This window comes from Patiria miniata, unplaced genomic scaffold, assembly GCF_015706575.1.
Source record: "Patiria miniata isolate m_02_andy unplaced genomic scaffold, ASM1570657v1 HiC_scaffold_2, whole genome shotgun sequence".
Lineage (NCBI taxonomy): Eukaryota > Metazoa > Echinodermata > Asteroidea > Valvatida > Asterinidae > Patiria > Patiria miniata.
Window position 1 is genome coordinate 341,481 of NW_024037058.1, and position 18,656 is coordinate 360,136.

Sequence of the window (18,656 nt, forward strand, 5' to 3'; positions counted from 1 at the left end):
TGTAGGGGGGGGGGAAGCATATTAATGCCGGTGCATACTTTGTCTGATTGCTATGAAAATGTGATATTATCAAGCATTGGCTGATTCATGTTCGCACCAAGTATGCCAGTGTCATGGTCTCACTTATCAGGTGTGCCGCACTTCTCCAAAAGGGACATTTAACTTCAATACGCACGTGCAAAATTGTGCTGCGGCTGTACATTATCGCCAACCTTATTGCGTGTGCTCACTGCACTGTGTTTGTGAAGAAGTGAGCACATTATAAGTAAGACTGTGTGACACTGGCTAAGCTGTGAATTGCTACGAGATAATTGCCTACTTTTGCGTCATTTCGTCTATGTTAATTTAAGTATTTGTTTACAATATCATTTATAGATTTAAACTCATTAAAGAGACACTGCAGCCTGGCAAATGCGCAATTGGGCTACAAAATGCATTTTGAGTCGAATGGTGTAAAGTGCTTGGGATATAAACAACTACACAAACATCCATTGAAAATCACCTGGGGGGGGGGGGGCACTTTTGCAACCCCCAAAATATGTGTGTTCAGTGCTGGTTGAGATTCCAGCTGTAAACGTTTCACCCTCTGCGCACATCAACCGGATGTTTCAAGCAGGATATCGTAAACAATGCAAAACATGACATTTTCAAGGATTTCAGGGAACAATAATTTATGGAATTTTGAGGAAACATTTTTGCTATTTTGTGGTAGAATACTATTGTTTTATATTAAAGAAAATGCTTTCATACAAATAAAAAAATTATACAAATAAAAATGTGTTGTGTTTTTTAATCACAGATAGGATATGGTTATATCACATTTTAACCCATTAAAGTCCATCGCCATTTTATAATCTGCGTTGTTTCATAAAAAAAAAAAAAATTGTGTATGATGTTTCATAGCATCTTTTAAAACTCGTCATTTAACCCCAAAAAAATTGAAAAGAAAATGAAAGATGATGAAATACGCTTTAATTTGATGTGTGTCTTGAACACGTTGGAGAGTGAGTATTTTCCCGAATTTCTGAAGTGTGAGCATTTACCATTGGGGTCTATAAAAGTTTATTTACTGGTCTGCTAACTTTAAGCCACGTAAGTTTTGCGCACCGCGTAAACAACGTTCGTCTTACTCTATTGTTAAGTTTAAGGACTCGTTCAGTTTGAGAATACACTGTTCTAGTTTTCGGACCCAAAACCTCCAGCCAAACACGACGCAAATAAAAAAACGGCGGTGATATCTGCATGTACAGCTTCATGTATGTATTACGCAGACAATTTATTCAGCCACAAGAGGGCGTCCTTACATTTCACAATGCAGGTTCTTTAAAGATTCTCATTTTCAAGTTAAGCACACCTCGGTTTAACCACAGGCTGTGGTTTCATTGTGTGGAAATCATTTTGAAGTTTAAAGTGTATTTCATTGGAAAACAATGCTGAAAGTTCAAAAATCAAAAAAAAAAAATCAAAAAATTACATTCAATGAATTTCAGATTATAAGGAAGCATAAACATAAAATCTGTCAAAGTTAGCCGAAAATCGGCTAAAACGGTCACTGTGGACAGGATTAGACCTCGGCAACACGTGCGCTGCATGCGGTCGGGCTGACTTACATACGATGTATGTGCGTACATATATGTACAACGTACGTGCATGTCATATACACATCGTGGAAGTCCTGTGCATGTTTTAAAGCTCTCTACCGCAACTTGCGCAAGGGTATTTTTAGCCGACGTCGCGTCAACTGTGTGAACAATTTGACAAGCTGGGAACTTGGCACTGTTGAGGCAAATGTTTACCCTATCATTTAATAGGAAATTCAAGATTATATCTGTACGGATTGACTTGTTAGCAATTTTTGAAAAAGGAAAGTTCTTTTCAACGGAACTTCCGGTCTGATGACGTCATACGCCTAAAACTTTGCACACGTCTTAAGTGGGTCAAGATCATCATATACACCAATTTTAGGCGATTCCAGCAACTTTCGCCACAGACATCTATTCAAAATACATTTTTGAAAATGTTCAACCTGTCGCTAGAGGACGATAAAGATTGCATGACGTCATCTGTAGATGAATTGAAGAATACGCTCAGCCAAGAGACTAACACCGTTAAAAGGAAGTTCATATCTATTACCACTTTTAAATAATAAGCCACTTCCGGTTTTGGCCTTTTTCGACAGGAAGCAAGGGTCACGTGATTTCACGCACACTAAATGAAATAAAGACCTCAACCTACTCTACCACCTGCCGGCAACAGAATGCTGCGGACGCATACGGTTGATTTCTTATGTATTTTAAATATTAAAAGTGTCACAATTTAATTGCCCATTAATAAAACATATGATGACGTCATCATTACACAATGTTGTTTGAGTTAGGGTCTTTCCTTGGACAAAGATTGGTGTAAATGAATTACTGGCAAAGAGTCGAAAATGCCCTTTGAAAATCGACAATTTCCTTTTAATTTCTGTGTACAAAGTCTATGGTCAAAATTAAATATTCAAAAATCTACAATAAATTAGTCGATGACGTCACCATGACGTCAATCTTCGGGACACATCTTTGCTATAGGGACTATGCTTATGCTAAGTTTGAATGATATATGGCAAAAATTAATGCCAAAAGTGGCACTGAGGAAAAACATGCACAAAGTCAATGGCATTTGAAGTGGAACAAGAAGAAAGGCTTTTCCGCAACTTTGCGGAAAAGCCAAAAAAAAAAAAAAAATGAGAACAAAACAAAGGCTTTTTCGCAAATTTGCGAAAAAGCCAAAAATCTTAACGAAAACAAGAGCTGTTTCGGTGTGTACACCGAAACAGCTAAAAACTTAAGAAAAGGTACAGTAAGGTTTTGATTTTCTCAGATGGCCGGCAGTGGTGTAGTGAGATCCAATGCTCGACTCTTCACCGGTGCTCTTTTCAGTGTCTCAGGAAGGTCGTATCCTCTCAAAAATAAAGATGGGTGAAGTTCATCAGGATATGGCTGGCCGTATTTAAAGTGGTTGCTGCAGACTGTAGTCGATGATTTTACTTTGAAATCATGCCGTTGGGTCAGTTGAGTCCAGAGAGGGAAGTGTTTCTTATCCGTGCATGAGTGGAATCTGAGTGTGTTTACATGCTCTTTGATGACATCTATCAAGAGAAGGGGAAACGTAAGATAGAGATATTTATTGTTTGATGACGGAGAAAAAATAAACCACATAAGACTTCGCAATTATTTTCATGAGTAAAACAATGAAGTAGGCTATCTAACTAAGCCTACTACAGTACTAGCTGACTAGGACAAATATGTACATGTTTATTTTTTTCACATTTTCGTGAACAGAATATAAATAAACAATCATGAAATTGTCTGTAAAAGTCACACATCGTTCGCTGACAGAAGTAACAATTAAACCATTATAAAAAAAGCCACATATTTGTCCGATAAGAAAAGAGTCATAAAAGGGAGCTTTTGAGGGGCACAGAAACTTAAAGCATTGGCCGACACAGTCATGACAGGTGCAGAGTGTCCCGTGTTTCCCCGGTCGCGTGCCGGTCGTCGGCACATCGCGATTGCGTCGGGTCGGAAACTGCGCGCTACTACTTTTTGTCGTGAGAACAAAAAGTAAAGTAAAAATTCAAAGTAAAAATTTCGCTGCTCATTTTACTCCATGAGTATGGTGGAGCAATGACTCACGAGTAAATGAGCAATGAAACTGAGTAGATGAGCAGTGCTCATGAGTAGATGAGCAGTGACTCACGAGTAAATGAGCAATGGATTGAGAAGATGCGCAATGGAAATGAGAAGGAGTGAGCAGAAAAGCAGTTACTCACGAGTAATGAGCAATGAATTGAGCACGATTTGAGCAGTGACTTAAAGTAGTTATTTATTTAAAACGTTTTTATCCGTTTCTTACCAATCGGAGCTTAACCTTCAAAAAGCAACATGAATGTTATTTCTGCAGTTCAAACCTTATGCTTGTCACATGTGTGACAAAAGTTCGGACGGAGATATAAACTACAGAGGCATGCCTGAATAAGAATGAATAAACTGCCTTTGAAAATCATGTGTGAAATGTTTTCCTTTTATTTATCTTAATACCCATTCCTTATTATTTGCTTTATTTGTTGACTACCTGGCCCCATACGTCATCCCTCATCAACAGTACAACGCTCCACGTGCACTAAACTGACCAGCAAATAAGTGCAATGACATCATAATTATGCGATGGCCCCCGAATCCATTCATGGCTTGGATATGTTCACAATGAAGGTTGTTTTGAAGCGATTATATAACGGTGACGATAATCCTTTTATCAGCTTCCCATGACTGAGTCGTCAACTCAGTGGTCAGATTCTTCATAATTCAATACTCTGCTCAAAATTGTTCCTCGGTACCGCTAAATCTCAAGCTCAGCATCGACGCACAGCGAGGCATATACATGTGATTGTATCTAACGTTCTCTTAGCAATGCGGCCACAAACAACGATTCCATACGGGGAGATTTTAAAAACACCGCGGACAATGCACATGACCGGACTTGTCCGGTTGTTTGTCATCATTCGATGAGTCAGCACTATGACGTCACTGGATTCCCCCATTCGAGTACAAAGGCTATTATGATAGAGTGGAAACAGGCACGAGTATGATATGCGGCTTGAAAAATCCCTTCAATTCAGATGTATATAGGGCTTTTTACTGTACTATACGTAAGTTTATGTTATGTATTTGTCCCTATGTACATCGTATTGTTTTCACTGCTGTGATACGTATAATATTCGATACCGTAATAATGGTACGCGCCTTTATTATTTAAATTTACGCAAGCCCCTCCGCCCGTCACACTCCCCCGTGGTGAATGGTAGATTCCCGTTGCTCATTTTATGCTAATGAGGGTCACGTGGGGCCAAATCCGGACTTCTGATTGGTCGAGAGTCCGTCAAAAATGGGGAAAATATCCTGGTTAGACGGGCTTCACTACTGATGTCACCTGGGCGGTGTCATTTTTACTTCCCGGATGCGCAGCACAATCGGCCAATGATGTGGTCCAATTTGATCATGAACATTTATGAGGTGTAGTGATACATATTATGACTTGTGCCTGACAAGAAGTTGCCAGTCAAGTTGATCAAAAGTCAAACAGTCTGAATGTTATGGTCTGGAATACTTACAATTCAAATAATGTGGATTAGCAAGACACTGGACGAACTCAAGCTCCACTTGGAATCTGTTTTTTTTTTCGGCATCTAGGCCCTCTAGTTTAAACAAAAAAGACAGAAGTTTTTTGTTAGTTTAGTAGTTCACAATGACATCATGGGGGATGTCTTGGATGTCTACACGCCCATGCCTAGGAACTGTTGACACCACCTAATAATGTAGTGCACTTGGATTGTTTACAAGCAGCACCTTGCTTGAGCAAAATTGTTTCCCAAATTCCATGGAAATGAAATTTCTGCAAGTTTGAAATATCCCTGTTCCTAATTCTAGCTTCTGCTGACAATTATCAAATATTCTTTTTAAATCCACTGTGAACCATTTTAGATTCATGACATGGGGAGGCTCCAGTGTTCGACCGTGAGTGCTCAATTTTACTCACTCACTCTTAAGCCAGCAAAATTCTCCAAAGTTTTTGATGTGGCCAAAAAAAGGTCCTCAGTATTTCACCAACCCAGTTGGAAGACTCAAGTCAATTTTTAAAGGAGACTTTTCTTCAATATTTTTCACAATCTATTTTCTTGAATTGCATGTTTTGAATACCTTAAGTTTGGGGCTCTCATACACCACTATTGGGAGTTTCAAATTTTCGGACTAGGGAGGATGAGCCTAGTAAGCTGGAAATTTCAAGCCAACTTGTTAGTCCTGTTACTTACTTAAACCCTAAAGATTCACACATAAAGCAAAATTTAGAGAAAGGAGTAGGGAAAAGAGTTCCATACCTGGACATCACTTGACACCCTGTGCACAAACCCTACTAGTATGATACTGGTCTGAAAACAATTCTAAGGTTTACTCAGTAAATCAAATGCTTCAATATTTTCCCTGCTAAATTTGACTTTTTAGGACATGTTATCGCTTTCTGATGGCTGATAGGTGGGCTGGAGTAATCGTATCTTTAGGACTTCGTTCCTATATACAGCTAACTAAATGACACTCAAAAGTGACATTTTGATATTTCTTGACACATATGAACAGCTGGTAATGACACCTTCTTGAATATTGACAGGTTTAATTTCGTGTGAAGAGGGCAGGACTTTGATTTTTGAGGGAAATTATGGGGGAAAAGACAACGACAACAACCAGAAAACAGGCTCAAGATGGCAACTTTGAAAGCTAGATGCAATAACAGCTAAACGCAATTCGGGCGATTCACAATGCAGTGCACCACCAAGAGTTTGCCACGGAGAGTTCGTTTTTCAAGTTTATGGTCGACAAAGCATGGCCCATTTGAACGAGTGTCAGTAGAAACTTGAGCTAATTTGTTAAAGATTGGGGCAAAGCATTCTGCCGCCTTACAAAAAACTCCACATTGATAAAAAAAAAAGAAAAAGGCAAACAGATACTTGAATCATATGCTTATGAACTTTCTGGCCGGAAAAAACTAACAATTTCAAATGTCCCGCATTGCGCATTTGTCGACCATCTCCCACAATGCACTAGGAAAAATTATTTCTCCATGGCAAACTCTTGGTGGCGCACTGCATTGTGAATCGCCCGAATTAAAAGCTCGATGCTGATTGGATGATAACAAAAACTTTTTCTAGGTTTTTCTATCAGCCAATCAGCATCAGGCTTTCATTGTGTCAGGCTTTCATGCGTACTGGGAGAACTACAACGTGCAGGTCTCACGTCTCTGACGGCAAAAAGAGGTAGGAAAGTCACATTTTCTTTGAAAGTGCATTTCAAATTACAACAAACATGAGCTAATCTGAAGAAAAAAAACTGCTTTAGCAATCACACCCAGGCTACACTGCGGCGGCACAAGTGATTTAACAGATGGTCATGTTGACCAGTGATTGTGCGTACAATAGCCTGGTCTGCCCCACGCGAAAACACGCTGCGCTTTATCGGTCAGCGGCAAAGTGCGACATTCTCGTCAAGCACTACTGGCACTTTTAACTTTCGAAGATAACGAAGGAAATACTTTTGATTCTCGATATGGAAAGATTCCCATAATGGAAAGATTTCCATATACGAAGTTCACTCAACACTCTGTGTACAAACCCTATGAGAGTGGACTGAAAAATTGTAAGTGTTTTCTAAGAAAATGCTTGTATTTTCTCACTGCTCAAATTGACTTTGATGACATGAAATTGCTATCTGGGGGCTTGTTAGTCATACAGAGGAAAATTAGTGAACTTCGCATATTTTAATCTTGCCCCCATAATTTCCAGATTCATTTGCACACGTTTGCGTATCAAAAATTTCAACATCAAATTTCACAAAAATTAGACATCTGAAAAAGGCAGCACTTTTAGATTAGCTTATAAAGAGGGTGTCCGTGAGTATCTTCTAAAGCAAAAAAACCCTACAAACTAAGCCTAAATGTAAAATCAAAATTTGACAAAGTTCGACAGGTTTTTGTACATGTGGAAGTGTGGCTTTTGTTTACGGAGGTAAATTGGCCACATTTAGGCCTATGGGGCTAGCCCGTGGTGAGCGTTCGCGTAATACGCGAAGCATTTTGCCCACAGACACAATAGCAAATGTTGTTACAACTCGACTCGGGACAAGTCGACCGTTGAGACAGCTTGACTTAATGGAAATGTATACACGTGGAGCGGGACAAGTTGCATGGCAGAACCAATCCCGGGTGCGGCACGGGCATATACTCGATGCACAGAGGGCGCTCCAATCCGGTGGCCGTCGCGTCGGGCCGGCGCGCCCTGCCCGCGAGGACCGGGCCCGGCCCAGCACGCAGGTACGGCAAGTGGGCGCACAGGCCCAGCACAAACGATGTCACCGTGCACGGTACGGCCACGTTGACCGACTGGGGATGAGATAAGTGGGCGCACAGGGCTTGCTAAAACGATGTCACCGACTCACCGTGCATGGTAGGCCTACGGACAAGTTGACCGGCAAATGGGCGCACAGGCCCGGCAAAAACGATGCCACCATGCACAGTACAGTACGGCCACGTTGACCGGGGTTGCGCGCACAGGCCTGGAAAAAAACGAACGATGTGCACGGACAACATGCTGCGCTATATCAGCTCTGTTATATGCTACCAAAAAAAACCCAAACTTTTGTGTCATCACTCCCAAACGGCGATCAGCCGCCGTCAAAATCCCCGGTACTATCCCCAAAACTAGGCCCCAAAACATGCAAGGCGACTTGTCACAACGGTCGACTTGTCTTTCCATTTATCGCACATACGGTCGAGTTGTCTCAACGGTCGAGTTGTCTCAACGGTCGACTTGTCTGACCCCTGAATGGAGTGGCCCTGTATTGTTGTGCCGGCAAGGTGCCGAGTTGGCAAGGTGCAGAAGTGATCGGTTTAATACCGACTCAACCTCGTCCCCAGTGCTTACTTTATTTTAAACGTTGTTTCAATAGTAAACCCTGTATAGGAAACTTCCTTCCTGCATCCTGATTCGATACCGCAATTGGCTAGAAATGGATTTATATCGTGTACTTGGTGTTGTTATTCACAACGTGCAGGACGTGTTTTCGCGATCATTCGTCCACGCCTTCTCGAAAATATTCATTTCCTTTCCAGTTTGTTAATATTAATGTGGCGATTCATAATAATTTGAAAATCATCAAAACGTATTTTGTCACCCCGTGCTTAGGCACGCCATACGTTTTGGATGCAAATGTATACATTGCGTGGCAAATGTATACATTGGGGCCTATATGACACAGCGCACAAAAGCCAGTGCATGCTGCAGATGCAGGGAGATAACGCTGTTTTGGCGTACTATTATTGAAGTGCAAGACGATAACTTTTCTTTTGGCTGAGCCTGGCATAGCCAGACATACCTAGTCTGCGACGTGTAGACCAGTTCGAGGGCTTTCTCTCCAAGCTGTGAGCTGTGCTGTTTTGTGTATCCTTAAATAACGGAAGCCAAAGGCACTGGGGTAGGTTTATCTGTATAATTTATTATTTAATAATATTTATAAATCAGACCGATTACTTTGTTAGAAACTTAATTGCCACCTCACTTATTGTATTTTTCAGGGTTTTTAATTCTACTGAAAGAAGTCTTGTCTTCTTCGGGATAATAAAGCTAGATAACAGATAGATCTGAAGCTTGTCATTTGTCATGTCATCTGTTGAATAAAACAACGGCGAGGCCTGCCGACGAGGCGACCCTTGATATGTGGCTTTCCAGCTACTACAGAATGGCGACGAGGATGGGATGACATGCCGTTTTCCACTTCCAGACAAGACCCCTAGTGTCAAATTTAGTTCGAACTTATCATTATAGGGCTGTATCAAAAATTTGTTTATTATAAAATTTGTTTTAAGAGTTTAAACAAACTTGCGATTATTTGAAGAAGCTTTAAGCTTTGTTCAAGTTTCAATTTCAGCCCGTCGTGCAAGTTGGCACATGGTTTGGAGCTACATGTAGAATATTATGTCGTGTAATTTGTGTTTTTTGGTCCCATTGATATTTTATTTACACGATTCACGTCGGTATTTATGGAAAATTAATGATACACTGTAGTGATTGACTGGCAATTGTACATGTTTTTGTACACAATGAAGATGCCACACATGTGTTAGTCTTTTTAAATTATTGTACTGTTCTGTGTGACTTGAATCTCCTCACTTACTTACCGTATTGTCCTGACAATTTGATATTTGCACCATGGCCTTACCTGCAGATGTGGCTGATGCCATATTGCAATCGAACCAAGCTCTCGCAGACACTTTGCAGGGGCATTTCAGAATTTAAAGTACCAGCGAGTCAGCACAGTACGACTGGTGAAATTTTGTGGGCCTCCCACTAGAGCTGGGGATCAGACCATACATGAGTGGTTGGCCGATATCGGGACATATTGTAGGCAAGTTGGACTTGGAGATGGGGAAAATTGAGTACTGCCTTAGATTACTTGGGCGGGATTGCCAAGGAAGAAGTGCTATGTACCCCTAACGAACAAAGGGATGATTTCAATAAGCTTACCGCGCTGCTGAAAAAAAACACGGTTCGATTCTCCAGAGTCCGTTCAATCCTTGACAAGAACCCTGTACGGCCGAATGCAGTTGCAAGGTGAAAGCCTTACAGATTACAGTCGTGTACTAATTCGGTTGCATGATCGGATCGAAGCCGCTGCAGTAAATGCGCAAGAGAAAAATGCACTTGCTCAGCTTCGAGAAAGCACCTTGAAAGAACAATTCATGAAAGGTGTGGAGGATATCTCAGTCAAGCGAGAATTGCGAAAACTCTGTCATAGCCGGGCCGATATCTTGTTTTGTGAGCTGCGTGAGTTTGCGTTGGAATTATTTCCTACCACGGAACAGTCACACCCCAATAAATCGGCGCCTGATGACTCTGATGTTGCAACTGCAACTGCTTATAGGGCCGCCGCAGTACCCGACAGCAAAGCGCTTTCTGAAGTTCTAGAGAACCAAAAACAGTTTGTTACTTCTGTACAGCAATTAGTAGCGCAGCAGACCTCGATGAATGCAGACATAAAAGTCATTTGTGATGGTGTGAAGCACTTGCTAACTTCACAGCGGCCTAAAAAGCCTATGGTCAAATGCTCATTCTGCAACAGGCCGGGGCATACTGCTGAAAATTGCTACAAGCGAAAGCGAATCGAAAATACAAAGCCTGTAGAACATGCTGGCAAGAACGCAGAAGGCCATACCTCGGGAAACGTGGATCCTCCGTCGCAGACGGCAGTGTAACGGAGGCTCATACCGTATTTTTACCCACGGACTGTGTACCCGATATTTCAGTTGTTTCTAATTCTGTTATTGAAAGGGATGAGCCACTGGCCGGGAGTGTCAATCTTTCCGCTTCAGAGATTCGTAAAAGGCTCCTCGGTAAATGCCCTACTGCAACTGTTATCGTGAATGGGGTCACCACAAAGTGTTTGCTTGACACAGGCGCTGAGGTCTCTTTACTGTCAAGCCAGTTTTATCAAAAACATGTAGCAAACACCTTGGGGAAATTACAGCCCGTGGGCAAGCTCATCAAACTGATGGGCGCCAATGATCTCGAAATCCCAGTAGAAGGTTACATAGAGACCTCATTAGAAGTTTTGGGCCAAAGTTTTAAGGCTTCTTTCTTAGTTTCTAGAGAGACGGCAGCATCCGCTAACGTCTCCAAGAAAAACTATTGCCCCGTTATACTTGGCTGTAACATTTTGAGGCGAATTGCAGCCAATTCGAAGAGAATTGGGTCTGTTCAGCTAGATCCAGACTGGGATCTAGCACTCCGTTGGTTGCAAACCGCAGTATTGGTTGATGACCTGCATACCGCAGAGTACACGTCAGCAGACGTGTACACGTGTGAACGTGTTGTTGTGCCCCCGCAAACCGTGGCTAGTGTCAAGTGTATTTCAGACGACCACGACTTAAATTCGTTGCATATCAAGGAGTTTTTTATAGTGAGCAGCATTCCCCTTTGCTTGTCTAACAATGGTAGTTTCCGAGAAGTAAAGTCGGGTAACGAAGATGGTTCATTGGCCATATGTCAGGTGCTTGACGGTGACGGACAAATTGACGGTGCAAATATTAACGTGTATATAGCAAATGCTAGTGCAGAGCCCTTGATTATCCCGGCGCTCACTCAGGTAGCAGTTTTATCTGCAATTAATACTGAGGAGCAGATTTTCCTTGAGCAGGATGGGGATGGGCTTCACGTGTCAGTGCACCGTGTTGTAGCCAGTGTTCGCGAAGAAAACGAACCGAATGACTCCATAGATAGCAATTTGCCTTGCAATGAGCATGAGTTAAAAGAGGATGCACTGACAGATAGGGAAAATAGGGAAACCTTTGTTTTTCCAGACGGCACCAATTTTGTCATGTCTCCTGGTCTTACCCTTAAACACTTAGCACCAGAAGACGCTATTAAGGCAGCGGAATTAATTAAAAAGTATATCGATGTTTTCTCAGCCGGGCCCTTTGATTTGGGTTATTGTGACATCATCCCTCACAAAATACGGCTGAGCGATGATACTCCAGTGAACCTCCCTTATCGGAGAATATTACCTTCTAAGGTTGGAGAAGTGAAGACCCTGCTTCAGGATCTTCTCGATAGGGGCATAATACGTCGACCATCTAGTCCTTACGCGAGTCCCATCGTTCTTGTGCGTAAGAAAAGTGGCCAACTCAGATTATGTATTGACTTCAGTTGCTTAAACGCGAAGACAGCCAAAGATTCATTTCCATTGCCGAGGATAGACGAAACCCTAGAGGCTCTTGGTGGCGCTAAAGTATTTTCTTCTTTAGATATGGCCCATGGCTACTTCCAAGTAGCCATGGAAGAAGATTATATTGATAAGACCGCGTTTAGGGTACCTTGGGGACTCTATGAATTTTTACGTCTTCCCCAGGGTCTCATCAACAGCTCAAGTACGTTTCAGAGAATAATGGAACACATTTTCGGAGATCTGAACCTGTCGGAGCTGATTCTCTATCTAGATGACCTGTTAGTCTACTCTGCCACATTTGACAGCCACATTGAGAGACTTGACAAAGTTTTCAGTCGTTTTAAACAATACGATTTCAAACTAAACGGGTCAAAGTGTCAGTTATTCAGAGATTCCGTGGTTCATTTGGGTCATGTCGTAGACTCTAACGGAGTGTCAGTATATCCTGATAAAACCGAACGAGTGAGGTCTTGGCCTACCCCAACAACTGCAAATCAACTGCGTTCCTTCCTTGGGTTAGCCTCGTACTACATGCGTTTCGTGCGCGACTTCGCCAAAATTGCAGAGCCATTACACGCGCTCACCGGTAAAGCACAATCAAAAGCAGGGAAGGCCACAGCCCCATTCGTTTGGACAGAAGAGGCCGACGTAGCTTTCAATGTTTTGAAAGACGTACTGTGCACGGCCCCTGTCTTGGCATATCCGTGCTTTGATCGCGACTTTGTACTTGAGACGGATGCTTCTGCTAAGGGTTTAGGCGCGTGTCTCTGTCAGGCTGATGACAGTGGGAAACTTCACTCAGTCGCGTACGCGAGTCGAAGTCTACGCGGAGCAGAGAGAAATTATGCCGATTTATCCAGTTTCAAGCTGGAATTACTCGCCTTGAAATGGGCAGTGTCAGAAAAATTTCGCGACTACCTGCTTGGTCACCACACAATCGTGTGGACTGACCATAACCCTCTGTCTCACCTACAAACGGCAAAACTTGGTGCTACTGAGCAGAGATGGATAGCCCAATTAGCACCTTTCGATCTTGAGATAAAATATAGATCCGGGAAGACAAATAAGTGTGCTGACGCCCTAAGCCGCTATCTTCATGTCGCCTCAAACCTGCGTTGAACTACAAAATTATGGACTCACCTGCGAGGGTTCACAAGTACCCATTGATGTGTCAGCTCAGAATGCGTCCGAAACGCATACCCAAAAGACAGAAGGCACATCACAGGAGACCGCCGGTTCTGCCCCTGCGGTGCTCCCCTCGTTCTCACATGAGGAGCTTGCCTCCCTTCAGAAAGAAGATCAGTCTTTACGAGTTGTGTGGGACAGTTGGTATAAAAAAAATGCAAGCCTTGCCAAAATATGGATGATGTTAAACTCACTTCCGAAGTGCGTGGTTGGTTAAAAGAATGGCCACGAATAACAGAACACAATGGCGTGTTGTATAGGGAAACTGTTGACCCTGCAAGAGGGACTGTTTTCCAACTCCTTGTTCCGCAAAAACTCCGTAAGTTAGTTTTGGAAGCAGCCCACGACCATTGGGGCCACCAAGGCATAAACAGAACATTGGCGTTTCTTCAGCAGCGCTGTTATTGGCCGGGAATGACGAATTGTGTCCGAAATCACGTTCAGACGTGTTTTCGTTGTACGTTGACGAAAGTGCCAACGCCAACAATTCGTTCGCCAATGCGGCATTTGCTGGCGTTTCAACCTCTTGAACGCCTTGCTATCGATTTTGTCAAACTTGATGTCGTTAAGGGGAAGATTGAAAATGTTCTCGTACTTACTGATGCCTACACTAAATTCTCCCTAGCAATTCCATGTAGGGATCAAACAGCGCCTACAGTAGCTCGTGTCTTGCGGGATCAGTGGTCCTCACATTATGGCACTCCAGCCCAAATTCATTCAGATCAAGGCAAAAATTTCGAGAGCCATTTGATCAGAGAGCTGTGCAATTTATATGGCATAAAGAAAACGAGAACCACTGCTTACCACCCGCAAGGCAACGGGCAAACCGAAAGGTTCAATCGCACGCTTTGTGGCCTTATCAGATCACTTGATGGTAAAATTCGTCATAATTGCCCAGATTTTCTGCCCCATCTAGTACATATCTATAACACCACTCCGCACAGCGTAACGGGGTACCCGCCTTTTACGCTAATGTTCGGCCCAGATCCGGTTGTTCCGCTAGATCAACTGCTGAATAATACGCGTACAAACTGGAATGAACATGCCATTCAGAAACAGGCAGAGATCATCAGACAAACACTATATTGAGTCTTGAAAAAGCACTCAGTCACTTTGTTTGCACGTGTAGTTTAAAAGTTACTGAAATGGAACCAGTTTGTGTTCGGTAAAATTTGGAATAGGAATTCCAAAAGCAGGAGATTCACATATTTTAGTCATACTTTAAATGTGTGTATGCATGCAAGAGGATTATATATAAAGAGTAATATGTAGTTACCCTTTTTGACTTATTTAGTACAAAACCACTCCGGAAAAAAAGAAAAAATGATTTTTTTTTTGGACTTATGGATCGTTCGAGGGCGACTGATCTTTAAAGCAGGGAAATTGTGGCGATTCATAATAATTTGAAAATCATCAAAACGTATTTTGTCACCCCGTGCTTAGGCACGCCATACTTTTTGGATGCAAATGTATACATTGCGTGGCAAATGTATACATTGGGGCCTATATGACACAGCGCACAAAAGCCAGTGCATGCTGCAGATGCAGGGAGATAACGCTGTTTTGGCGTACTATTATTGAAGTGCAAGACGATAACTTTTCTTTTGGCCAGACATACCTAGTCTGCGACGTGTAGACCAGTTCGAGGGCTTTCTCTCCAAGCTGTGAGCTGTGCTGTTTTGTGTATCCTTAAATAACGGAAGCCAAAGGCACTGGGGTAGGTTTATCTGTATAATTTATTATTTAATAATATTTATAAATCAGACCGATTACTTTGTTAGAAACTTAATTGCCACCTCACGTATTGTAATTTTTCAGGGTTTTTACTTCTACTGAAAGAAGTCTTGTCTTCTTCGGGATCATAAAGCTAGATAAGAGATAGATCTGAAGCTTGTCATTTGTCATGTCATCTGTTGAATAAAACAACGGCGAGGCCTGCCGACGAGTCGACCCTTGATATGTGGCTTTCCAGCTACTACAATAATATGAAATGTGATACTGCATGTTGTCTCGTTAAGATCGTAACAGTTTAATTAAAATAAAATCATGTTTTCGTAACTCACGCCATGCTCGCGCTGCGACGAATTGATTCTGTTTTTACCCCAGACACCGCATTCAAAAACAAACGCAAATGTAACGCACAGGCAGGCACCAGACTACTCCTAATTTGCATACGTGTTCAAAAATCTTGCACATGCAAATGATCCAATACCACTTACCAGGGTGAGAGAGCAGGTAGTGGTTGGCGCGTACTGCTCGACACCCTGGGGACGAGGTTGGTACGACTACGACTACGTGGCACTAGTACGATAATCCTTTCCTAGGGACGATGGACACACATCTATCGTCTCTCTTCTGGCCTTTTTCTTGCCTTATTTACAGAACCTTCATGATATAAGACTTGAAAGAGGTTTTACTATGCATTGATATAATAAAATCAAATAATATACACCAATATCATGAATTATTTCGATTTAATAAAAAGACAAACCTCCTGCCGAATGCGCTGAAGCTACCGAAGTCGCCATTGTTGCACGCAGTCTGGTTCCCTGACTATGCCGTGACGTCACCGAGTCAGGGGGCCGGGGGGGGGGGGTTCGATCCAACTCGGACCCAAACCACTCGACAACCAACTCGGACCAACTACCAACTCGGACCCACTACCAACTCGGACCTACAACCAACTCGGACCCACTACCAACTCGGACCCATGCATGACCAACTCGGACCCATCGTTTACAATAATTCGACAGCGTTTTCAATCATTCGACAATATTATAAAGTTTGTCCACTTATCATCTGTTAATACAGTGATGCTGTTATGTATAAATTGTCATTGTAGTTGTCAGGTAAAATATCTGTATTGCAGCAGTTTGTCGTTGTAAAGTGCATTGAAATGCTATTTTGAAATGCGCTTTAAAAGTGTAATTAATTATTCATTTTTATTATTTGTTTCCATTGAAACATATTGCGCTTTAACCAAAAGTAATTAAAATTAAAGTTTAACCAATTATTCATGTTCATATTTGACATCGTTCACGCCATCTTGCTCAATTTAACAGCGATTTATTTCATTTTTAGTTCAAACCACATACATTCAGAACAGAGATCTTCATGGAAAAATAAAATTGGAAAGTAAGACATTGAAACATAAACACTTTCAAACATGGCATTATTAATTCAATGAATATAAGTAAACATATTATAAGTCATTAAATAAAATAAATAAGGTATAAAAACAAAGTCTATTCTATGTACATGTACATGTATTTAAAACAAAACCCACATAAACACCATTGTATACTGCAAGAAAAACGAAGGTTCCATATTGAACAAAAAAGGTTAATCAAAAAAGTATAAAAAGTTACACAGATTCGTAAAAAAAACCCACAAAATTAAAAGCCAGCATGTAAAAAAAGATAAACTTATTAAGTACCCTACAAAAAGATGAAATGTCAATCATCAAAAAGGAGTGTTGGAGCTCTGGGAAGATTATCCTTCAAGGCCTTACAGGTAGCTGCCTGTATGTTCGACTATGATGTTCCACGGGGGAAAAAGTTAATCAAAAAAATATTAAAAGTTAAACAGATTCGTAAAAAAAAAACAATTAAAAAAACTAACAATTACATGAAATGAAAGGTCTATTTCAAATTAATAACTTCCTCACTGAAAAAAATGTGTAATATGCTTTACCAAAAAACAAAGTAAGTGAATTTAAATATATAATTAAATGAAATTAACTGCCTAAATGGGTAAAAAATATTATTATTAAATGACAGGAGTATAAACAACACGTGCCATTTCCAAGTACCCAAAAATAATTAAAATCAACGTAGTATGATCAAACAACAAAATTAAAAGCCCATTCTGACCAATATTAGTACAGAATATGTTCACTATATATAAGCACTGTAACTTAAGATGACCTTTAAATATAATCTCTGAAACTAATGATTAAGTCATTGTTGAGTCCGAGTTGGTCGTGCTTGGGTCCGAGTTGGTAGTGGGTCCGAGTTGGTAGTTGGTCCGAGTTGGTAGTGGGTCTGAGTTTGTCTTCGGTTCGAGTTGGTAGTGGGTCCGAGTTGTCTAAAATTGTCTCCTCTCGTGAAATGTGGCGCCCAAGGGGGGGGGGGGACATAATGTGATTTAAAGTATTGCGAGCGCGTAGCGCAAAGCCTATAACTTAACAGCGTGGGTAGGGGCGGCGGAACCGGGGGGATTTTTCCAGGCCAATAATAGTGCCCCTCTCGTGGTTATTAATCATGTGCCTCGAGATGAAAACAAAACTGCCCCTCAAACGCAAACGTATGAAAGCATATGACCGCGCTTCAAATAAAATTGTCTCCTCTCTTGTATAAACGCAAAACTGCACCTCAAACACACAAGTACCCCTCTCGCTTTTTGTGCAACTTCTCGAGATGGAAAATTGCGCCTCGAAAGATGGTGCCCCGCTCGCAACTTAAATTAATTGTGCCCCCAAGATGAAAAACTGCTCCTAAAATAAGTAGTGCTCTTCACGCGAATAAAATGGTCACATAAATGGCCATTAAAAAGCAACAGTGCCCCTATCGCTCGCAATATGGCCTGTAGCTACATATGGAGCTAGGACCAGGAAAGACAAAGAGCAAGATGGACAACATGATTATTTTATTCCTCGTCATATTAATATAGCGAAATGAACGGGACCATATTCTTTTCCTCCACTTTCACACCGTACCGACAGAGGGTGCCCATGATTTTTCTGAGCAAGTGCCCCTTTTTGGTGTTGCCCCCCCCCCCCCAGTTTGAATAGCGTTCTGCCTTTTTTAGCAAAAGCTAGATCATCATTTATTACATATCATTTTCGAGTTGAGAGTCATTGAATCAGCTACATATATCCTGAGCTACAATGTATAAAATCAAATTGTGGCCTACAAATTTATTCGGGGACGAAAAAAGTGTTTGTGTGGGTGTGCTCTTGTATTGTATTACGCTCGAGGACAGACAACAAAAGGAGCACAAAGGAGCCTTTGACCCTCGGACGACGGTGCCTATTGTTAAAACCGGTCCTCGATCGTACGGTTATGTGCTTAGTCTATGGGAAAGTGTTATATTAGGGGACAAAGGAAAACACAATAGTTGACCTCAGGCGTATAGTAAAAAAGACTGTGTGTGTGTGTGGGGGGG

General features: G+C 41.7%; 1 protein-coding gene across 1 annotated transcript; it reads right to left on the reverse strand.

Annotated features, from left to right (window-relative positions):
* Nucleotides 1-2,845: 2,845 nt before the first annotated feature.
* LOC119726303 lies at nt 2,846-16,030 on the reverse strand. The gene is made up of 3 exons (XM_038197944.1): nt 15,982-16,030; nt 5,153-5,236; nt 2,846-3,130 (listed from the first exon to the last, which is right to left on the reverse strand). Exons 1-3 carry the CDS (start codon nt 16,016-16,018, stop codon nt 2,859-2,861), a joined length of 393 nt encoding a protein of 130 aa, XP_038053872.1. The 5' UTR covers nt 16,019-16,030; the 3' UTR covers nt 2,846-2,858.
* Between the last annotated feature and the right edge of the window lie 2,626 nt (nt 16,031-18,656).

Coding starts and splice junctions, on each gene's coding strand:
- LOC119726303 (XM_038197944.1), bottom strand. CDS start 16,018: ATGGCGACTTCGGTAGCTTCAGCGCATTCGGCAGGAG. Junction 5,237..15,981: donor TTCAGCGCATTCGGCAGGAG/GTTTGTCTTTTT, acceptor TGTTTAAACTAG/AGGGCCTAGATGCCGAAAAA. Junction 3,131..5,152: donor TAATCCACATTATTTGAATT/GTAAGTATTCCA, acceptor TTCTCTTGATAG/ATGTCATCAAAGAGCATGTA.